This window comes from Marmota flaviventris, chromosome 13, assembly GCF_047511675.1.
Source record: "Marmota flaviventris isolate mMarFla1 chromosome 13, mMarFla1.hap1, whole genome shotgun sequence".
NCBI classification, from domain to species: Eukaryota; Metazoa; Chordata; class Mammalia; order Rodentia; family Sciuridae; genus Marmota; species Marmota flaviventris.
This window is the reverse complement of record NC_092510.1, coordinates 82,935,182-82,957,668: the sequence shown is the minus strand read 5'-3', so window position 1 is coordinate 82,957,668 and position 22,487 is coordinate 82,935,182. Positions and strand designations below refer to the sequence as shown.

Sequence of the window (22,487 nt, the reverse complement as noted above, 5' to 3'; positions counted from 1 at the left end):
ATAGCTAATATAAATCATTTAAGCAGATTAGGTTTTAAATAATATGAATCATCTTATGAATTGTAAAAGAGAATACTCATTCCTACCACTACCAAAATTATTGTCATGTCAAGTAAAGTTACATAAAATTATTAGCCATTACTCTGTCATTACATGACACCTTTGTGAACCTTAAGTTTAACAAAAGTACACTCAAAGGGAGTAAAATTAATTTGAACTAGATTTAGCTATTCTGAAATTAGTTGTCTACCAAAAATAAATTGAATGTGAGGTTACAGAATATTTTTATGTTTACATATTTTTAACCCTAGTAAAATAAACTAGTTAAATTATAATTAAGAAGCAGGGGTGAATCTAACAAACAGGTAGTTTCCAATAAGTCTTCTGCTTCTTATGCAGCTAGTAGAAAGTGGGGGAGCATTTATATCACATTGAAATATAGTCCCTTGCTATTTAGTCATACTTAAATTCTTGGCTAGAGAAAAAAAAAATCTAGGGGCTTGAGGTGTGGCTCAGTGGTAGAGTGTTTGCCTAGCACATGTGAGTCACTGGGTTTGATCTTCAGCATCACATAAAAATAAAGAAACAAAATAAAAGTATTATGTTCATCTATGACTAAAAAATACATATTTTAAAAATTCTTTTAAAATTCTTGGCTAGAGAAAAATTTATGGTTTTTAGCTAATAAGATTAACTGTATAATTAATGAGTTTTAATTTGGTTACTTTTAAATTATGATCAACTTTATTTTTTCATATAAGAAATCTAGACTTTCCATGCACTCACTCACTCACTCCATAAACACACACACACGAAATAATTACTTAAGGTTTGAACTTTCTTATGTTAGACTTCAAAAATAATGCAGCAAAGTATATTTTAAGCAATTTCCTTGTTTATAAATGTTTATTTTTAAGATGGTGAAATATCTGACACCCTTAAAAATGTTTATGAACAAAACTCTGGTTAAAAAAAAAAAAACAACTCTGTTGAAAAAAACTCTTTTTTTCCTCAACAGGTTTAATATTGACTATCTCTCATTCAAATAAAAGAAGAGATTTTCTGGAATCTAAAGATGTTTTAAATGGGTAAAAATGTATTTCTTTGCCTATGGGGAGAAAACATAGAAATAATTTATTTCCATGGGAAAAGCAAAATTTCTCCTAGAATTTGGGCTGGGGATGTAACTCAGTAGTAGCTCACTTGCCTAGCATGCAGAAGGCCTTGGGTTCAACCTCCAGCAGTAAGAGAAAAAAAATCACCTAGAATTTAACTTAAGAGTATAATGAAATCTGAAATCGGTCAATGTCTCTGCCCTTTTCCTGAAAAACTCAGATCATAGTATTATGTGTTATATGTAATTAGCATTCAAAATATTTTAGCATCCCCAGATGCCATAATTATTGCTCTTAGTACAGAATTAACTATTTATTTTTTCCACATTTTTATTGGTGCATTATAGTTGTACATATTGATGAGATTTGTTGTTATGTATTAGTATGTGCACACAATAAACAATACAGTTTGGCCAATATCACTCCCTAGCACTTACCCGCTCCTTCGCTGCCTCCCACTCTGTGGTCCCTTTCCTGCACTAATCTCTGTTTGATTCTTATGAAACCCACCCCACCTTTGTTTTCCTTTTTCCTCTCTAAATTCCACATATGAGAGAAAACATACAACCCTTAACCAATTGAAGATGCCAAAATTTTGTTTTTATTTATGGCTGAATAAAACTCCATTGTGCATATATACCACATTTTCTTTATCCATTCATCCGTTGATGGATACCTAGGCTGGTACCATAGTTAGGCTATTGTGAATTGTGCTACTATAAACATGGGTATGCATGTATCACTGTAGTATGGAGACTTTAATTCTTCAGGATAAATGCCAAGAAGTGCTATAGCTGGGTCATGTGGTGATTCCATGCTTAGTCTTTTGAGGAGCCAGAGGTTACCTATTTAAACTTACCCTTCTTTTTACCAGTTTCTTTGTTCAGTGTTGGTTTTTTTGACATCTCCTTTCTTTCTTTTGGGTTCTTCTTTCTCAGATTCTTAAGTGAAGGCCTGCTAATAATAAATCTGACTTTTTATTTTGCCTTATTTAACATAGAAATTCTTTATTTCTAATATTTGGAACCAAATAATTAAAAGAGATACAAATCAAATAGAAACTCATAAAAACTGGACATAAATTTTTTTAACTTCTAGGTTGCTCTAGACAGAAAGCAATAGTAGACAATTTTAATTAAGTAGATGCTATGATATATGACTTTGAAGATGCAAAAGCTAAACTTGTGATATTTAAGTGTCTATATTTTTGTTGTTAAAACATTTATGAAGCTAATTGAGAAAAAAATGCCCCATTTCAGAGTTATTAAAAATATTATGTAGATTTTCAAAGATTAAAACCTTACTTTTGGGGCTGGGGTTGTAGCTCAGTGGTAGAGCACTTGCCTAGTATGTGTGAGGCACTGGGTTCGATCCTCAGCACCACATAAAAATAAATAAATAAAGGCATTATGTTAATTTACAACTAAAAATATGTTTAAAAAACTTACTTTTGATTGAAAATGAGATCAATTTCTCATATTGATTTCTGAGATTGATTTTCATGTTGATAGTACCAAGGAATAAAATCAGGATCATGTTTTAGGTGGGAAATAGTCTATAGTTTTATGTATTCTGGCATAAGAAGTATGATCATCAAAAGAAAAATAAGAGATTAAAATAACCAAAGAAGAAATGAACAGAAAATGCCTATCTTGAGTAGGTATAGATTAGAAGATAGCCAGAAAATAATCATTTTTAGCATTCCTCTTAAATAATGATACAGAATAATCTCATTTTCTTGGCTTTCTTTTGTCTTCAGTGCAAGTTCCTGTGTGATTGTACATAATAAAAATATTGGAGCAGATTTTCCCTGGAGCAATTTCTCAGTTGTGATGGAATACAATTATGTAGAACACTCTTGTTGGTCTAAACACTGCAAAATATTGAATATTCCTTATATGGCCTTTAAAGTGATTCTTCCAGACACAGTTTTAAAGAGTAAGGATATTTTAAATCAATATCCTTTTTTGCTCCATTAGAATGGAAACTTTCTGTTTTCTGTTTATAACCTATGGAAAGAAAATAAGCTGGCAGAAAATATTTTATATTATGTAAATTTAAATGTCTTTGATTACTTTTCTTTTTATATGTGAATTGATCTTATCTAGACATTCTTTTATTAATTTCCCATTTAAGTCCTTTGCCCATTTATCTTTAGGGTATATATATTGCTTTGTAAAATGTTTTTCCTATGGTTATTGTACATAATCTAAAAATTTGATATAAACCACCATATACTTATACAGTAAATGTCCAACATATACTTACGTGAATAATGAAGGTTTTGGCATTTCAGATAGACAATCAGCCAATTTTTCCTTGTTTTTTTTAAGCGAGTATAAATGTATGAGTATAGGCAAATAAATACATAGAGAAACATCTAGAAATATATACTAAATTATTTTTAGTATATAATAGTTTTAGTAAACTAGCTCTACTAACTCTTACTCCTAGGTAGAAGGATAACATTGTCTTTTATTTTCTTCTTCAGATCTTTATTCAGATTTCTTATAGTTTATGATGAATATTATTTTCATAGTACTCTTTATACATAAAATTCATTATTTTAATATTCAGAAAAAATAGAAAGAGCTGGGGTATGAGAAGGCAAAAAAAGAAATACATATGCATTTTCTCTTATTTAGGAAGCATCTTGCCAGATAGATTTGGTGGTTTTCTTCTTGAAATCCAGATTCCATATGTGTTTTTTGCATCTGAAGGAATTCTTAATACTCCAGAACTACTTCAGCTGCTAGAATCTAAGTAAGTTCATAACTTAAGCAAACGTGTATGTGTTTATATTGATAGGCCAATTATTATGCTCTATATGTAGCTCTATATCTGATCTAAACCTGGAATTATATCATATAAGAATAGTTTTTCAGAGTTTGTTTATATATCTGCTCTAAGACTATACCCTCTAATTATTGAATATTGTCTTTTTTGGTAATATTTACCAATTTTGTTGACAAAAAGTAAAATTTAATTGTTACTTAAATTTACATTTTACTCTTATTTCTTTTATTACCAGCAAATATAAACATGTTATTATTCTGTGAATGGGATGTTCAGATCTTTGGGTCATTGACAACATTAAGAAAATATTCTTGTCTGGGGAATTTAAGTACTACCTAGGAAACAGGCTATGAAGTTCTAAATAAATTTTTTTTTAGATCTTCAATTCTATCATAGCACAGAAGTTGTCATAGGAATGTTGGACCTTGGGATGCATATCAAGGAAAGATAATTGAGTTATTTAAAATGTAGATCAATGTTCCATGCTTTTGTTTTGATATCTTAGGCTGTGGGGCATTCATAGAACACCATAAACTTATAAAAGGTAGTTAAAGTGTAGGTAATAGCTGGAGGTATAACTCAGAAGTAGAGCCATGCTTAACATTTATGAGGCCCTGGGTTCAATAATAGCAGCCACCTACCCTAAAAATGTAGGCCAGTTTAAAGGAAAAATAAAAGAACATTCTGATAAATGGAAAATGTTTTAGTCTCACAACATAATAGTTTCATTTCATGAATTATTACCTAAAGAGCTAGAATAACTTGTTCAAGACATTTGTAATGGTATTGTGTGCCATAAATATCTAAGGCAGAATGTATCTCAACTAATTTGTTTTATATGCTGAATAAATCATAATTTCCTTCCTAAAATTTATCAAGTAAAATAAATTGATGTGTGAAATAAAAAGCACAGTAATTTAAATAATGTAATATGCAAGAGGACAATAAAACTTCTCTTGAAGAATTTTTCTTAGCCATTTCATTTGTTCACTAAAGAATACTGTATTTTATAGCTACAATATCACACTCATGGAGAGACCCTGCAGTGAGTCATTGAAACTCTTTGGAACCAAAGAAAGTTATGTAGTGGTGACAATTGATGAACAGACTGCCATAATTTTACAGGTAAAACTATGCAGTAAATAACATAAGCTATGTCAAAAAAATACACTAAGATACATATAACTGTGGGGTTTATTATTATATTTTATAGGAAAAAACTCTTAATCTATTAGTGATTTCTTCTACATTTTGCAAATGGGCCACAAGTGCTAAATTATTACTATAGAAATTTACTATTATCAAACTTCTTCAATACTTTATAATTTTTAATATAAATTTAAGAAAAAAAGTAAATATAAAATCTTTAATATCATATATTGGCCTGTTTTTAAATACATTTAAGATAATTATAGTATAGGAAGCTTTAAAAAAGAAATCCTAGCCACTGTGATTCTTATAAGAGGGTAGTATATTAATTGATTATTGGTAACATGGCATTTCCTCTAAGGCAAATAGGGATTGCCTCTAAGCAAGTTGGTTTTTAAAGAGAAATTTTCTTCAAACATACATATAGTTTGGAACTTAAGATGTATAAATCATTGACTCACTCTCACTTTATGTGTGCTTGACTGGAATACCAATTGGAAAGAAATTGATTTAATAGGGTAGGGGTGTGGAACAGAAGTCAGGTTTGATGGACAGTATAAATTATTGGCAAATACATTAAGGTACAGTCTTGATGAGGAAAGTTTACAATATAAGAATTATATGATAGAAAAACAATTCTGTTAGATTTTTAAAAGATATTGTGTCATGTATATTTAAATTCTTTAACAATTACTTTTCCATCTGGCAAAACTGTTTGAATTCACAGTTGAATATTGTCTGAAGGATAATTTCTGAATTACTCACCCTCTCAAAAATTACTCATGTTAAAGGAAAAGGGAATTCCAGACCCTTAGGTAAGAATTCCTAGGAAGTCTATTAACTGCTGCCTTCTCATTTCCCTTGAGTAAGTATGCAATGCAGTTATCTCATAGGTTTTTAAACATATTGTCCATTGTCTTTAGAGTGCCCAGATCTCAGTCCACAAAAGATATTTCTAATACAATGGCCCTCTATATGCTTCTTTCTTCATAACTATGACCTTGGCAGATTCATGAACCTTTCTTGCTGAAACTCTCATTAGTTATTTTATGTCAACTACAACTACCCCTACTACTTTCAGTGTGATTTTAATTTTTCCATGAAATGGGAGCCCATAGCTGTGCCTCTTCTTGAGTTATATTTATATATCATATGTTCTACCAGGGATTGAACTCAGGGGCACTCCGCCTCTGAGCCACATTCTCAGCCCTATTTTGTATTTTATTTAGAGACAGGTTTTCACCGAGTTGCTTAGCGCCTTGCTTTTGCTGATGCTAGCTTTAACTGGCAATCCTCCTGCCTCAGCCTCTGGAGCTGCTGGGATTACATGTGTGCGCTACCATGCCCAACTATATCATATGTTCTTGAAATATGACAACACTAATTTTGTAACAACTATTCAACCTAATGAATCTTTATTTTCTGATAGGACCTAGAAGAATTGAGTTATGAGAAGGCATCAGACAATATCATTATGAGATTGATGGCATTATCGTTCCAGTACAGTTATTGTTGGATCATATTATATACCAAAGAAATATTAAATTCAGAGTAGGTAAACATTTCATCCAAAAATCATGTTTATATTTCTTATTACTCAGTCTTTTTTTTTTTTTTTTTGTAATCTTAGAATTGAACTCAAGGACACTTAACCTCTGAGGTGCATCCCCAGCGGTCTCCCCACCCCCACACCACCCCCGCCTTTTTTTACCCAGCCCTTTTTTGTATTTAATTTAGAGACAGGGTCTCAATGAGTTTCTTAGGCCCTCACTGAATTGCTGAGGCTAGCTTTGAACTCATAATCCTCCTGCCTTAGCCTCCTGAGCCATTGGGATTACAGGCAGTCATTTTCTTTTAATAGAGATAGCTATGCAAATCTTGCTCACCTTGTTAGTGCAAAAAAAGACCAGGAGGAACACAAACTAAACAAATCAGCTCAGCGCTTTATTCAGGAACAAAGTTTCACACAGCAGCATGGGATGCAGGAACTGAAATGACACCGTGGTGGGACCCACTTTCCTGGTGGAAAATGAGCCCCTTAACAAAGAAAGGGCCTGGGCTTCCATAGGTTATTCTGAGAGGTGGTCTAGTGAGCATATCAATTTTCTTTGGGCACCCAGGAATTTGGAGTTTGTTCTATCAGTCAGTGAAGGGATCAGTTTTAGTGTGAAATGGGAGGGATTCTAGAGTCAGTGGTCAGTTTCTGGGATTTATCTTACTGGATCTGATGGAGGACCTGGGGTTAGTGGTTGGTATTTGGAAAGGATTTGTTTACAGAAGGATTAATGCTTTGGCCTCTTCCCAGAGACTGCCTTTCCAGGTTTGATGGACACCTCTTCCCCAGGGTTTGTTTTATCACTGGAAAAGAATCTATTGGGAAAGGATCAATGATCTAAGTGTATGGTTTTCCTTTTCACTCACCTTTTCCCAGGTTTCACTACTTTTAGGATTTGTCATTTCCATATCTAATACATCTAGTTTGCTTTAAGTCAGGAATTCTCAAGATGGAGAATCAGAGGAAAACAAATTTGAATTTTGGAGATGATACATGCTAGATATACTGTGTAAATTATCCTCTCCTTCCCACGTCACTAATAAATCCTGCAATTATGTTATCTTCTAAGATAGCTTTATATTCACAATATAAAGAGTTATAATTTATTCACAATGATGTATCATTATAAAATGTAATTATTTCTCAAGCTTCTAGATATCTCAGTTCTATATTTTTAGATGATTGGAACATTTAGGAAATGTCTTAATCAACTGACCAAATGAGGGAAAATGAAAATACAGTAGAAATAGTTTGGATTATTTTAGTAGTTCATGCTATCAGTTCCTGTTTGAGGAAGAGTCAGGGGTATACTTGAGAACACCCAAGGTTTGATGATTTGCTATGAGTATGATTATATGATGTTATAATTTATTGTAGTACAAGCTTACAAAGCCTCATAATGCAAAATAAGCAAGAGAAGTTCAGAGGGCACAATCTAGAGAAATCTTCTCCTAGTTTGCTCCTATGTGCTTGATTTCCTCAACAAAAAGTTATGACAACCATAACCTTTTGTCTAGCAGGAAAGCTTATTAGAGACACAGTGCCCAGGGTTTTGATATGTCAAAGTTCCAGATTCTAAAAAGGAAAGAGAAACCAAACTGTTTGTACAAAGTTTAGGTACAGTGAGCCAGTCTTTCTATGATGTTTCCAAGACATGCTTATATTGTGCATTGATCACTGCCACACTCACTTTTACCTTTTGTCTTCCTCTTTTATAGACCCCTCCCCCAACTTCCCTTTTGCTCAACATGATGTCCTCCAGTTCCATCCATTTTCCTGCAGATGAGAGAATTTCAATTCTTTATGACTGAATAAAATCATATTTTCTTTATTCATTCATCTCTTGACGGGCTCCTGGTTCCATAACTTAGCTATTGTGAATAAAATTATGATAAACACAGGATGCAGGTATCTCTTTTGTATGTGGACTTCATTTCCTTCAGAAATATACCCAAGAGTGGTATAGCTGGATCATATGGTAGTTCTACTTTTAGTTTTTTGAGGAACCTCCGTATTGTTCTCCATAGTGACTGTACTAATTTACAGTGTATCCTTTTTTTTCACATCCTTGCTTTGTTATTATTTTTTAAATTTTTTAATTATTTTTTTAATAATAGCCATTCTAATTGGGGGTGTGGGGGGAGATGGAGTCTCAATGTGGTTTTGACTTGCATTTCCCTAAGGGCTAAATTTGTTGGGCATTTTTTCATATATTTGTTGACCATTTATAGTTCTTCATTTGAGAAGTGCCCATTCAAGTCATTTGCCCATTTTTTAAATCCTTAAGCCAATAAATGGATGAGTTAAATTTCTTCCTTCACCCCAGACTTCTCCTCCCAACACACATCCTCAGCATTCCCACAAGTCTATAACACTAGTAATGGCCTAGCCAGGTTATTCTATTAAAACTATGTAATGTGGAAAACAAAGAATTTTTGAAAAACACAATCAGATGTCAAATGAGTAGAAGTATAGTAATATAATTATTTTTAGGTACCATCTTACAGAAAAGACACTTCATCACCTAGCACTGATTTATGCAGCTTTGGTTTCCTCTGGGCTTAAATCTGAAGAACTGGATGTAAAGGTATTATATTCCTATATTTTTGTTCATAAGCATTTTTCATAAACAAAATTTGAACTCAACTTGAACTCAAGTGACTATAAATAGGCAAATTAAAAGCTGCTTAAAAGTAAAAAAAAAAAAAAAAGCTTCCAATTAATAGGTTTATCATCTAAACTTCTGTTTTAAAAACAGTTAGTTTAGTGAACTTGAAATCAAATCATATTTCATTTCTTAATTGCTATTTAAATTTATCTTAAAACTTGGCATGATATGAAGAACAATATTGCTTGATCAAAAATGTCCATATGTTGTGTAATGGATATCTTTATAACGTATGAATAGGATAATACATTGATGGACACAATACCTTTATTTATTTTTATGTGGTGCTGAGGATGGAACCCAGAGCCTCACAATTGCAAGACAAACGCTCCATCACTGAGCTACAACCCAGCCCCCATTTATAAGTATCTTTACTTTTAACTTTGGTTTTTAACAAATACCGCACTATATTTTAAAAATTCTTTCTTATATACATTCTTTTTCCATATTGTATTGGTGCATTATAATTATATATAATGGTGGAATTTGTTATTACAAATTTGCACATGCACATGAAATAACAATGTAATTTGGTCAATATCATTCCCTTTTATTTTCCCTTTTCCTTTCCTCCTCCTTTATGTTTAAAATTCTTGTTTTTAGTTGAGAATTATTAGGTTTACTTTAAAAAAAGCAAAATATTTAATATTTCTAGTGATATTCAAATTTCTCTTTTTGCAATAAAGATGAAACATAACACTAAACATGTTTTTAAAGACTTTATTGATAAATGCCAAATGGAAGTGAAAAGCAATTTTATTCAAAAAATTAGAAAATACCAGAAAATGACATTTAAGGAAGGAAAGAAAATTGGCCCCCCTCACAAATTAAATGACCTGGACTGCACAGATATATTAAAAAAGTATATCTAAAATGGTATTAAAATTAAGAATCTACTGTTTGAAAAATTCTCTTTTAATTACAAATTATTTATGGATGGTGCATTTTGATTCCTAGTATTTCCTATAATCTAACACATTAAAAATATATTTCTAGCTTATAATTGCCCCAGGAGTAGAAGAGACTGCATTAATAATTCGACAAATTGCTGACCACAATTTGATGACCTCAAAGAAAGATCCTTGTGAATGGTTGGATAAATCCTGGCTTGAAGTTTCACCATCTAAGGTTTATTTTTATGGCTTACACATTTGCAAAGCAAAATATAAATACATGTTACCTGAATTTCCTTCTTGATACCTTTTTTTCCCAGGTGTCTCAAATTCAGTAGTACATTCAATGACAAAATTTTAATCTGCTGGAGTGAGTAGAATAAAATGGGTCACTTTCAAAAGATTGCTGGCTAATCGTGCCTTAAATTCTTTCTTAGGAAGAAATGTACTTACTTGATTTTCCATGTATTAACCCATTGGTGGCTCAGCTTATGTTAAATAAAGGGCCTTCACTGAATTGGTTATTATTAGCAACTGCATGTCAACTTCAGGACCTCCTACCCGAAGTTCCAGAAAAAGTGTTAAAGGTTAGTTATTTGAGATGCATATTCTTATATGAGTTTATTTCCTTTCCACATAAGTATCTATTTTTAACCACAGGAGTTTTAAAATTAAGGTATCTGACTTTGTTTTGAACTTCACATAGCAAAGAAATAATTTATTTAACGTTCATATAGATTTTCATTAGCTATCAATCACATCATAAGACTTTTATAATACTTCAATAGTTTATCACATTATTTCATTTTGAAATAGCATTAGGTCCACAAATATTCAATTAGTTATATATTTATATTACCTCTTCCAAAAATCATGACATCCTTCATTATAGTAGTAAACAGAACTTGAGCCTTATTGGTAATATTTTAAAAGTCTTACCAAGAAAATAGTATTCATGTATAACTTGTGTAACTAAAAATTCTATTGTTGCTGTGAACCTAAAACTTCTCTAGAAAATAGTCTATTAAAAAATTTTAAGTGATTAGAAAATGAATGCAAATTTTGTTTTCTTTTAATGAAGCCTGATTAATGTATGTTCCTGATAGCAAGGATCAACGAAGTATCTATGAATATAATAATTATATTTTTCCTTCTCTACATAGAGATTAGAATTGTTACTTATGTTTATAGGCTGATGTTTATATTACGTTGTATTGATTATTTTTTAAAATTTTTTAGCATTTTTGTAGCATTACTTCCTTATTCAAGATTAGTTCTTCCTCCACAACAAAATCACCTCAAATTTCATCACCTCTGGAAGAGAGTAATCAGACTAGTACCTTTATTCCTCAGAGTTCATCTTTGGTGTCTTCAGACTCTGTAATTCAAGAATATAATGAATATTACCCATATGCAGACTTAAGAGAGAGAGTGCAAGAAGACACAAATACCACTTCAAATTATAACTCTTCTCTTATGGAACTAAGAGAAATGCCAGATATTTTGCCATCTGTGACTTCTTACAATCAGACTAATTATTGGAAAGGCTCCAGTTGTAGCCCCAACATAGTGCAGAATAATCCTTGTCCAGATAATATAGAATCAAAGAAAACAGCTCTTTACTCCTTTCCAAACCAGAAAGATTCCAAGTCAGATGTCTTTTCTTTGGGCCTAACACAAATAAATTGTGAAACTACAATATCACCAATTGATACTCAGAGACGAGTTGCCCCTAATTTTATAAATTATCAGAAAAAGGGAGCACGTGAAGTCAAAGGAACCACATATAAAGAAGTATCTGCTCCAGTCCTTTCACTGGAGGGCTCTCAACTGTCTCCTCGTTGGAACTTACAGAGAAATGTATACGAAAAACAGAATCACTCCTTCAAATATGGAGCACAGCAGACTACCCATGACAAATGGTATACTCACAAAGATAATTTATTCACTAATCAGCAAAAATGGCTATCAGATGAATTAGAAGGCTTCACATGTGAAAGTTCAAATGCTGTGACTAAAAAGACTTTATGGAGAGAATCGCCTCCTGTTTCCAGTTTTGATTTATTCTGTGCTTCTGATTCTAATATGAATAAAGAATTTAATAGCCTTTATTTCTACCAAAGAGCTGGAAAATCTTTAGGACAGAAAAGGCAACTTGAATCTTCATCTTATGTGGAAGTCAAGGATACTTTAGCAGGTAACACTATCCAATAGTTGATAAAACCACTTTTATTTAATTAAAAAGATAAAACCATATTTTAATAATTTTCTTATTTTAATTACTACATTGAAATTCTCCAGTAACTTTTGAGTCAAAGAGAAAAATTAAAACTTTTGGATCATAGAAAATAAATACATAGCTGGGATTGTGGCTCAGCAGAACGCTCACCTAGCGTGTGCGAGACCCTGGGTTCAATCCTCAGCACCACATAAAAAAATAAAATAATAAAATAAAGGTATTGTGTCCAACTACAACTAAAAAAATACATTTTAAAAAAAAATAAAGAAATACAAAGAAGGTATGTCAAATTCTTGTTTTAAAAGAACTACACATTAATTATAATACAGATAGATTCTCTCAAGGTACACAGAGACATCTGTACATCTTTATTTAAGGTTCAGAGTCCATCAGGGTAAACTTATAAGTAGTTTTCTAATTCATGGAAACATACTGGAAACCTTCAGGAATTAGAGTAACTTTCCTGAGCTCCTTCCAAAATCATTTTGGATTAGATTTTACTTAAAAATATTAGAACCAGGGCTGGGGATGTGGCTTAATAGTAGAGTGCTTGCCTAGCACTGCACAAGACCCTGAGTTCAATCCCCAGCACTGCAAATAAATAAATAAATTAGGAACCAGCAGAGACCTTAGAGATCATAGTATAATTTCAGAGAAGAAGACATTGAAATTCAGGGAGTTCTATCTGCACAAGGAATATGCATACTAATTTTTGATACTGAGCCATTAGGTAGGTGTATGTATATTAAAATGTAATTTTAAAAAAATGTAGTTATAGATGGACATAATACCTTTATTTTATTTATTTATTTTTATGTGGTACTGAGGATCCAACCTAGTGCTTCACATGAACTAGACCAAGTGCTCTGCCACTGAGCTACAACCCCAGCTCCTAAAATGTAATTTTTAATTGTTATTATTTATCCCCATTTGGAAATTGTTAACAGTGTAGATAGATGACAGACAGGATCCACTTGTGCTGCTGGAAAAAAATAGCTACACTTTACTATTATATGCAATAAAATGTTTTTCATTTTCCTCTTTTAACAGGTTTAATGTGCTCACAGCCATCACCACTCAAAAAACGACGTCTAATGTATGAAAAAGTCCCTGGAAGAATCGATGGGCAAACCCGGCTGAAGTTTTTTTGAAAGAGGGAAAGAACAGTGTTATATCCCATATTCTGTGACAATTCTGACAATTCTGTAACAAAACTAGTTAGATTTGCTTATACATTAAAGAAAATTTACTTATTTTTAGATGTTCTCAGTGTTTGTGTATTAAATTTTCATAACATATATTCTTTCTCATAGTTTGCATCTTTGTAAGTAAAATATTCTGATGTATCAATTAGCATAACAATTACCATAGAGCCAAAATGTCTTCCAGATTCACTTAACCATCATGAGCCTTTTAATAAGTCCCTATCACAGTCTTACCCTTTGGATCAAGAAGAGAAGTTCACGTTTTAGTAAGCTTTTTGCTGGTGTGACTAAATCACCTGACAAGAACAATTTTAGAGGAAGAAAAGTTTATCTAGGGACCCAGAGGTCTTAGTCCATAGACAACCAGCTGCATTCCTCAGGGCTGGAGGTGAGGCAGATCATCAGGCAGAACGTTGCACAACTCCATTTTTTTTTTTAAGATACCTTTAGAAATTCAAATTTGTTCCAAAATGATAGATACATTAGGGAAAATTTGAGTATACACAAATAACTAATTTTCTGATGCATGATTTTGTTCACCAAATATTTGAGTTCACTAGGGAACTCAAATATTGTACCCAGCTGAGCTAGGTAGGAATATAAAAATGCTCACATCACATACTCTATAAGGTCATTGAGCCACACCAAAAGTAGCTCAGTGCCACATCTGGTGCTTCAACTTTGACTAGATAACCCTCTTTCTACCACCTCACAATAATACAGATTCATAACTTGACTGGGTAGCCCCACACCCTCCCTTTCTTCACCTCTCTCTCCTTTCCTCTCAGTTCTTTACTATTTCTCTCTTCCTGTTTCTCTACACACACACACACACACACACACACACACACACACACACACATATTTCGTTCTTTTCCTTAAGCAGAAAGGGTTGTAGGCATAGGAGTTAGGCATGCTAGCCAGGAGGAGAGTGGGGCCCACAGGTCCACAAACCAACATCAGTTTTTTCCCCAAGACAAAGAGCCATATTTATTACAATTATGTTTTCCTTAACCATTAACACATAAAACCGAGCTATTATTTTGACTGGGTTCCTATCTTTTTTGTCACTGATGAAATTTGTGAGTGCTCCATTTTCCCTTAAGCCCTGTGGTTTTTGTGATTTCACATAACTTGCTGAATTTTTGGAATGTATATTTCATATTCTGGCAGCTCTGACTATATGTATATCCTTCTTAGCAACTGCTTTATATATCATGCCACAATATATTTAAGCATTCTCTCACAAATGGCCTTTTATGTTGACTTCAGTTTGGGCACCAAAAAATATATGAAGAGATACATCAAACAGTGGGCGTTAGGATGAGAATAAATACAAAGTCTGTCATTCTGTATACAGGTGGGTATATTCTGAAGGTACAGCTGCTAGTTTAGATATATGACATAAGAGAGAGGACTCAGGGATAACACCAAGGTTTTTGGCCTGAGAAGCTAGAATGATACTGTCATTTACAGATATTGGGGACACTATGAGAGTATAATTTAGAGAGAAGATCAGGATCTGATTTGGGGGCAAATTAAATTTGAAATACTTACTAGACTTCCAAGTGGAAGGCATTTGAATTATAAAAGTCTCAAGTTCAATAGGATATGTAAATGTGGGAAGTACAAATTTGAGAGATATCAGGTATAGGTAGTATTGAAAACTACAAAACTGAATCACATTACCAAGGCAGCAAATTCTATTTTTAAATTTTTAAAAATAGAAAAAGTTCAAGGACAAAGACCTGTGATGATATTTGAGAAAAATGGAGGGAAAATGAAGGAAGATTGAGAAGGAGCAACCAGTGAAGTAGGAGGAAAATTCAGGAGATTGTGATGTCATGGAAGCCAAATGAAGATGTTTCCAGATGGAACCATGGATTGTGTCAATTGCTACTGACAGATCAAATGAGAGGAGGAAAGAGAATTAACCACTGGATTTACCAAAGATAAATTAAGATCATTGATGATTTTAATAAGAGAAGTGTATGAAGGAAGGGTGAAGCAAAAGCCTGATTAGAATTCAAGAAAAGGGGATTCAAGTAAATAAAGGATAGGAAAAAAGAGGTGAGGAGTTTATACAACTCTTTCTGGAGTTTTTGCTGCCTAGGTATTTAGTTAGAGAAAGAAGTCAAGAGTGTATTCTTAAGATCGAGGTACCTCACCATGTTTGTATGCTGATGGAAAAAAATCTACCAGTGGGATTCAGAAGTTAATGGAGGAGGAGAGAGAGAGGGAAACGGGCAGATGTGGTGAGGGAATATGGACATTCTCTTCTGATTTGCTTCTAATTTTTTTTTCCTATCAGTTTTTCTGTTTTCTGTATTACATTTTTTGGTTTGGTTTTTTTTTATATATTTTATTTTTAATTTTTTATTGTTGGTTGTTCAAAACATTACATGTTTCTTGATATATCATATTTCACACTTTGATTCAAGTGGGTTATGAACTCCCACTTTTACCCCATATACAGATTACAGAATCACATCAGTTACACATCCATTGATTTACATATTGCCATACTAGTGTCTGTTGTGTTCTGCTGCCTTTCCTATTTTCTACTATCCCCCCTCCCCTCCCCTCCCCTACCCTCTTCTCTCTCTACCCCCTCTATTGTCATTCATTTCTCCCCCTTGTATTATTTTTCCCTTTCCCCTCACTTCCTCTTGTATGTACTTTTGTATAACTCTGAGGGTCTCCTTCCATTTCCATGCAATTTCCCTTCTCTCTCCCTTTCCCTCCCACATCTCATCCCTGTTTAATGTTAATCTTCTTCTCCTGCTCTTCGTCCCTACTCTGTTCTTAGTTACTCTCCTTATATCAAAGCAGACATTTGGCATTTGTTTTTTAGGGATTGGCTAGCTTCACTTAGCATAATCTGCTCTAATGCCATCCATTTCCCTGCAAATTCTATGATTTTGTAATTTTTTAATGCAGAGTAATACTCCATTGTGTATAAATGCCACATTTTTTTTATCCATTCGTCTATTGAAGGGCATCTAGGTTGGTTCCACAGTCTTGCTATTGTGAATCGTGCTGCTATGAACATCGATGTAGCAGTGTCCCTGTAGTATGCTCTTTTTAGGTCTTTAGGGAATAGACCGAGAAGAGGAATAGCTGGGTCAAATGGTGGCTCCATTCCCAGCTTTCCAAGAAATCTCCATACTGCTTTCCAAATTGGCTGCACCAATTTGCAGTCCCACCAGCAAAGTACAAGTGTACCCTTTTCCCCACATCCTCGCCAGCACTTGTTGTTGTTTGACTTCATAATGGCTGCCAATCTTACTGGAGTGAGATGGTATCTTAGGGTGGTTTTGATTTGCATTTCTCTGACTGCTAGAGATGGTGAGCATTTTTTCATGTACTTGTTGATTAACTGTATGTCCTCCTCTGAGAAGTGTCTGTTCAGGTCCTTGGCCCATTTGTTGATTGGGTTGTTTGTTATCTTATTGTCTAATTTTTTGAGTTCTTTGTATACTCTGGATATTAGGGCTCTATCTGAAGTGTGAGGAGTAAAGATTTGTTCCCAGGATGTAGGCTCCCTATTTACCTCTCTTATTGTTTCTTTTGCTGAGAAAAAACTTTTTAGTTTGAGTAAGTCCCATTTGTTGATTCTAGTTATTAACTTTTGTGCTATGGGTGTCCTATTGAGGAATTTGGAGCCCGACCCCACCGTATGTAGATCGTAGCCAACTTTTTCTTCTATCAGACGGCGTGTCTCTGATTTGATATCAAGCTCCTTGATCCATTTTGAATTAACTTTTGTGCATGGCGAGAGAAAGGGATTCAGTTTCATTTTGTTGCATATGGATTTCCAGTTTTCCCAGCACCCTTTGTTGAAGATGCTATCCTTCCTCCATTGCATGCTTTTAGCCCCTTTATCAAATGTAAGATAGTTGTAGTTTTGTGGATTGGTTTCTGTGTCCTCTATTCTGTACCATTGGTCCACCCGCCTGTTTTGGTACCAGTACCATGCTGTTTTTGTTACTATTGCTCTGTAGTATAGTTTGAAGTCTGGTATCGCTATACCGCCTGATTCACACTTCCTGCTTAGCATTGTTTTTGCTATTCTGGGTCTTTTATTTTTCCATATGAATTTCATGATTGCTTTCTCTATTTCTACAAGAAATGCCGTTGGGATTTTGATTGGCATTGCATTAAACCTATAGAGAACTTTTGGTAATATCGCCATTTTGATGATGTTAGTTCTGCCTATCCATGAACAGGGTATATTTTTCCATCTTCTAAGATCTTCTTCTATTTCTCTCTTTAGGGTTCTGTAATTTTCATTGTATAAGTCTTTCACCTCTTTTGGTAGGTTGATTCCCAAGTATTTTATTTTTTTTGAAGATATTGTGAATGGAGTGGTTGTCCTCATTTCCATTTCAGAGGATTTGTCGCTGATACACAGGAATGCCTTTGATTTATGCGTGTTGATTTTATATCCTGCCACTTTGCTGAATTCATTTATTAGCTCTAATAGTTTCTTTGTAGACCCTTTTGGGTCTGCTAGGTATAGAATCATGTCATCTGCAATAGTGATAATTTAAGTTCTTCTTTTCCTATTTTTATGCCTTTAATTTCTTTCGTCTGTCTAATTGCTCTGGCCAGTGTTTCGAGAACTATGTTGAACAGAAGTGGAGAGAGAGGGCATCCCTGTCTTGTTCCAGATTTTAGAGGGAATGCCTTCAATTTTTCTCCATTCAGAATGATGCTAGCCTGAGGCTTAGCATAGATTGCTTTTACAATATTGAGGTATGTTCCTGTTATCCCTAGTTTTTCTAGAGTTTTGAACATAAAGGGATGCTGTACTTTGTCAAATGCTTTTTCCGCATCTATCGAGATGATCATATGGTTCTTATTTTTAAGTCTATTGATGTGGTGAATAACATTTATTCATTTCCGTATATTTAACCAGCCTTGCATCCCAGGGATGAATCCTACTTGATCATGGTGCACAATTTTTTTGATATGTTTTTGTATCCGATTCGCCAGAATTTTATTGAGGATTTTTGCATCTAGGTTCATTAGAGATATTGGTCTGTAGTTTTCTTTCTTTGAAGTGTCTTTGTCTGGTTTAGGTATCAGGGTGATGTTGGCCTCATAGAATGAATTTGGAAGTTCTCCCTCTTTTTCTATTTCCTGAAGTAGCTTGAAAAGTATTGGTATTAGTTCTTCTTTAAAGGTTTTGTAAAATTCTGCTGTATACCCATCCGGTCCTGGGCTTTTCTTAGTTGGTAGTCTTTTGATGGTTTCTTCTATTTCCTCAATTGATATTGGTCTGTTTAGGTTGTCTATATCCTCCTGACTCAATCTGGGCAGATCATATGACTTAAGAAATTTATCGATGCCTTCACTATTTTCTAATTTATTGGAGTATAAGGATTCAAAATAGTTTTTGATTATCTTCTGTATTTCTGAAGTGTCTGTTGTGATATTGCCTTTTTCATCCCGTATGCTAGTAATTTGAGTTCTCTCTCTCTCTTCTTCTCTTCGCTAGCATCGCTAAGGGTCTGTCGATTTTGTTTATTTTTTCAAAGAACCAACTTTTAGTTTTGTCAATTTTTTCAATTGTTTCTTTTGTTTCGATTTCATTAATTTCAGCTCTGATTTTAATTATTTCTTGCCTTCTACTTCTTTTGCTGTTGTTTTGCTCTTCTTTTTCTAGGATTTTGAGATGAAGTATGAGATCATTTATTTGTTGGTTTTTTCTTTTTTTAAGGAATGAACTCCAAACAATGAATTTTCCTCTTAGAACTGTTTTCAATGTGTCCCATAGATTCCGATTAGAGTTATGGCACGCTGTTCATCAGATGTCATCCAAATGTGAAAAGGCAATACAAGAGGTTAGGAATACTTTATTACTATCACATAAATTGTTATGCATCAAAAAGTCTGCTGTTTTGCAGTAGAGCGTTCACCTTTCCCTGGGTTCAATCCTCAACACCATATAAAAATAAATAAATAAAACAAAGGTATTGTGCGCAACTACAACTAAAAAATAAATATTAAAAGAAAAGTATGCTGTTTTTACTTGCTTTTTAATTAAGTTTTTCTGGTGGGAGATGAACCAAAAAAATCAATTTCACTGCATATTCATTCCTCCTGTTTGTCCCCACTCTGATTTCCCTAACATCAAAGTACTGAAAATTAGTTTTGGAAATTACAACCTCAACCATTCTCCCTTGCTTTCAATAATCTGTTTATCCATCACTTCTTTACTAGCAGAGAGAAGTCAGCAGGGGCTGTTTCCATATCCCAGCCTCAACCTGACCACAATGACCACTTACTAAGTCACTTCAAAGAACAAACTCCTCCAACAATATAGCTTATGCTTATGGAACTGCCAAGATTTGACTGGCTGGATCCACTGGCACAACAATGTTATCTGTTTCAATCTGGTGGAGTTCACAAATCAATATTAGCTTTTCATAGATGCATTGGTAGTTTTACCACAGATAATATTCAAGGAGCCAAAAACTGAATAAATAGAAAAAAAGTTAAGAAGAATCTATTCATCACACCATTGTTATATGAGAGGAGTGATACAGGAACGATTTAATTTTCTACATGTAAATCTATATCATCTGGCTTGTCTATGATAAAGACATTACTTTTATAATAAAAAGGAGGTATCTGGAATTTTTCTTCATTAGAAATAGATGAACCAATCTTTCAGTAGATAAATGGATTTAAAAAATGTGGCATACATACAAATGGAATTTTACTCAGCAATAAAAGAGAATAAAATCATGGCATTTGCAGGTACATGAATGGCATTGGAGAAGATAATGCTAAGTGAAGTTAGTCAATCCCCCCCCCCAAAAAAAATGCCAAATGTTTTCTCTGATTCATACTGGGGTAGAGAGGGGGAGCATGAGAGGAATAGACGAACTCTAGATAGGGCAGAGGTGTGGGAGGGAAAGGGAGGGGGCAGAGGGTTAGCAAGAGAGGTAGAATGTGATGGACATCATTATCCAAAGTACATGTATGAACACATAAATTGGTGTCAACATACTTTATATACAACCAGAGATATGAAAAATTGTGCTGTATATGTGTAATAAGAATTGCAATATATTCTGCTGTCATTTATTTTTTTTAAAAAATAAAGAAATAGAAGGACTAAAGAATCTAAACAACACTATAAAATAAAGAACATACAATGTTTTACACAATTAATAGGTAACTATTGTACAACCCACAATAATGAATCATTATTAAACTATTCCTGCCTCACTAGGGTATTGATGGAATTTTTTTTTATCTTAGGCATGTCAAACTATAATGTGCTCTCATTCCACACATTAATCCAAAATATTGAAATTGTTCCTGTCTAATCAGTTACTTCCCTGTAGTAAAATAAATTTGCTCAGGGCAAAACATTTCAATTCTGCTGGTTCAATCTATAAATGACTTATCAGCTGGTTTTCCCTGATCTACCTAGTCTTGTTCCTTGTGTCTGTGTTTTCATTTATCTCTAAGAATTTTTTAATTTCCTCCTTGATGTCTTCTATAACCCATTGATCATTCAGTAACCTATTGTTCATTCTCCAAGTGATGTATGCTTTTTCCTTCCTTCTTTTATCGTTGATTTTCAGTTTCATTCCATTATGATCAGATAAGATGCATGGTATTATCTCTACTCCTTTATATTGTCTAAGAGTTGCCCTGTGACATAATATATGATCTATTTTTGAGAAGGATCCATGTGCTGCTGAGAAAAAAAGTGTAACTGCTTGATGTTGGGTGGTATATTCTATATATGTCAATTAAGTCTAGGTTATTAATTGTGTTATTGAGTTCTATAGTTTCCTTATTCAACTTTTGTTTGGAAGATCTGTCCAGTGGCGAGAGAGGTGTGTTGAAGTCTCCCATGATTATTGTATGGTGGTCTATTAGACTCTTGAACTTGAGAAGAGTTTGTTTGGTGAACATAGCTGCACCATTGTTTGGGGCATATATATTTATGATTGTTATGTCTTGTTGGTGTATGGTTCCCTTGAGCAGTATGTAGTGTCCCTCTTTATCCCTTTTGATTAACTTGGGCTTGAAATCTATTTTATTTGATATGAGTATGGACACACCTGCTTGTTTCCGAAGTCCATATGAGTGATATGATTTTTCCCAACCTTTCACCTTCAGCCTATGTATGTCTTTTCCTATCAAATGCGTCTCCTGTAGGCAGCATATTGTTGGGTCTTGTTTTGTGATCCATTCTACTAGCCTGTGTCTCTTAATTGGTGAGTTTAAGCCATTAACATTTAGGGTTATTATTGAGATATGGGGATTAGCAAGGATGGTGGAATATGATAGACATCATTATCCAAAGTACATGTATGAAGACACGAATTGGGTGTCAACATACTTTATATACAAACAGAGATACAAAAATTGTGGTATATATGTATATTAAGTATTGTAATGCAAAAAAAAAGAATAGCGTTACCTTAGATTAGGTAGAGGGAAGTGAAAGGAGGGGAAGGCAGGGGATGTGGGGATAAGAATGATAGTAGAATGAAGCAGACATTATTACTTTATGTATGTATGTGACTGTATGACCAATATGATTCTACAATATGTATATTCAGAAAAATGAGAAATAATACCCCATCTATGTGTGATATATCAAAGTATATAAGTGCATTCTACTGTCATGTATAACTAATTAAATAAAAAATTTTAAAAAACAGTAATGCTGGTTAAAAAAAAAAGATTTTTTTTTTATATTATACATATACACTTTTCAGAATGTTTATAAAATTCTACAAGGACTTATAAAATTTTTACCTCCCGCTTAAAGCACTATTCTCACAAGCAAATAGAAATCCATGACTAAAAGAAAAATATCAGACACACGTTAC

At 33.4% G+C, this 22,487-nt stretch overlaps 1 protein-coding gene across 1 annotated transcript in view; it reads left to right on the top strand.

Moving 5' to 3' along the window:
- The window catches only part of Shoc1 (shortage in chiasmata 1), a 63,961-nt gene extending 50,275 nt beyond the window's left edge, over positions 1-13,686 (top strand). The window contains exons 18-27 of the mRNA XM_027943038.3: positions 1,019-1,088; positions 2,875-3,053; positions 3,761-3,878; positions 4,925-5,036; positions 6,490-6,611; positions 9,109-9,202; positions 10,280-10,411; positions 10,614-10,763; positions 11,416-12,373; positions 13,466-13,686. Of these exons, the coding sequence (XP_027798839.3) occupies positions 1,019-1,088; positions 2,875-3,053; positions 3,761-3,878; positions 4,925-5,036; positions 6,490-6,611; positions 9,109-9,202; positions 10,280-10,411; positions 10,614-10,763; positions 11,416-12,373; positions 13,466-13,566 (2,036 nt within the window). The 3' untranslated portion in view covers positions 13,567-13,686. The remainder of the gene's footprint in view (positions 1-1,018; positions 1,089-2,874; positions 3,054-3,760; positions 3,879-4,924; positions 5,037-6,489; positions 6,612-9,108; positions 9,203-10,279; positions 10,412-10,613; positions 10,764-11,415; positions 12,374-13,465) is intronic.
- The last annotated feature ends 8,801 nt before the right edge of the window (positions 13,687-22,487 follow it).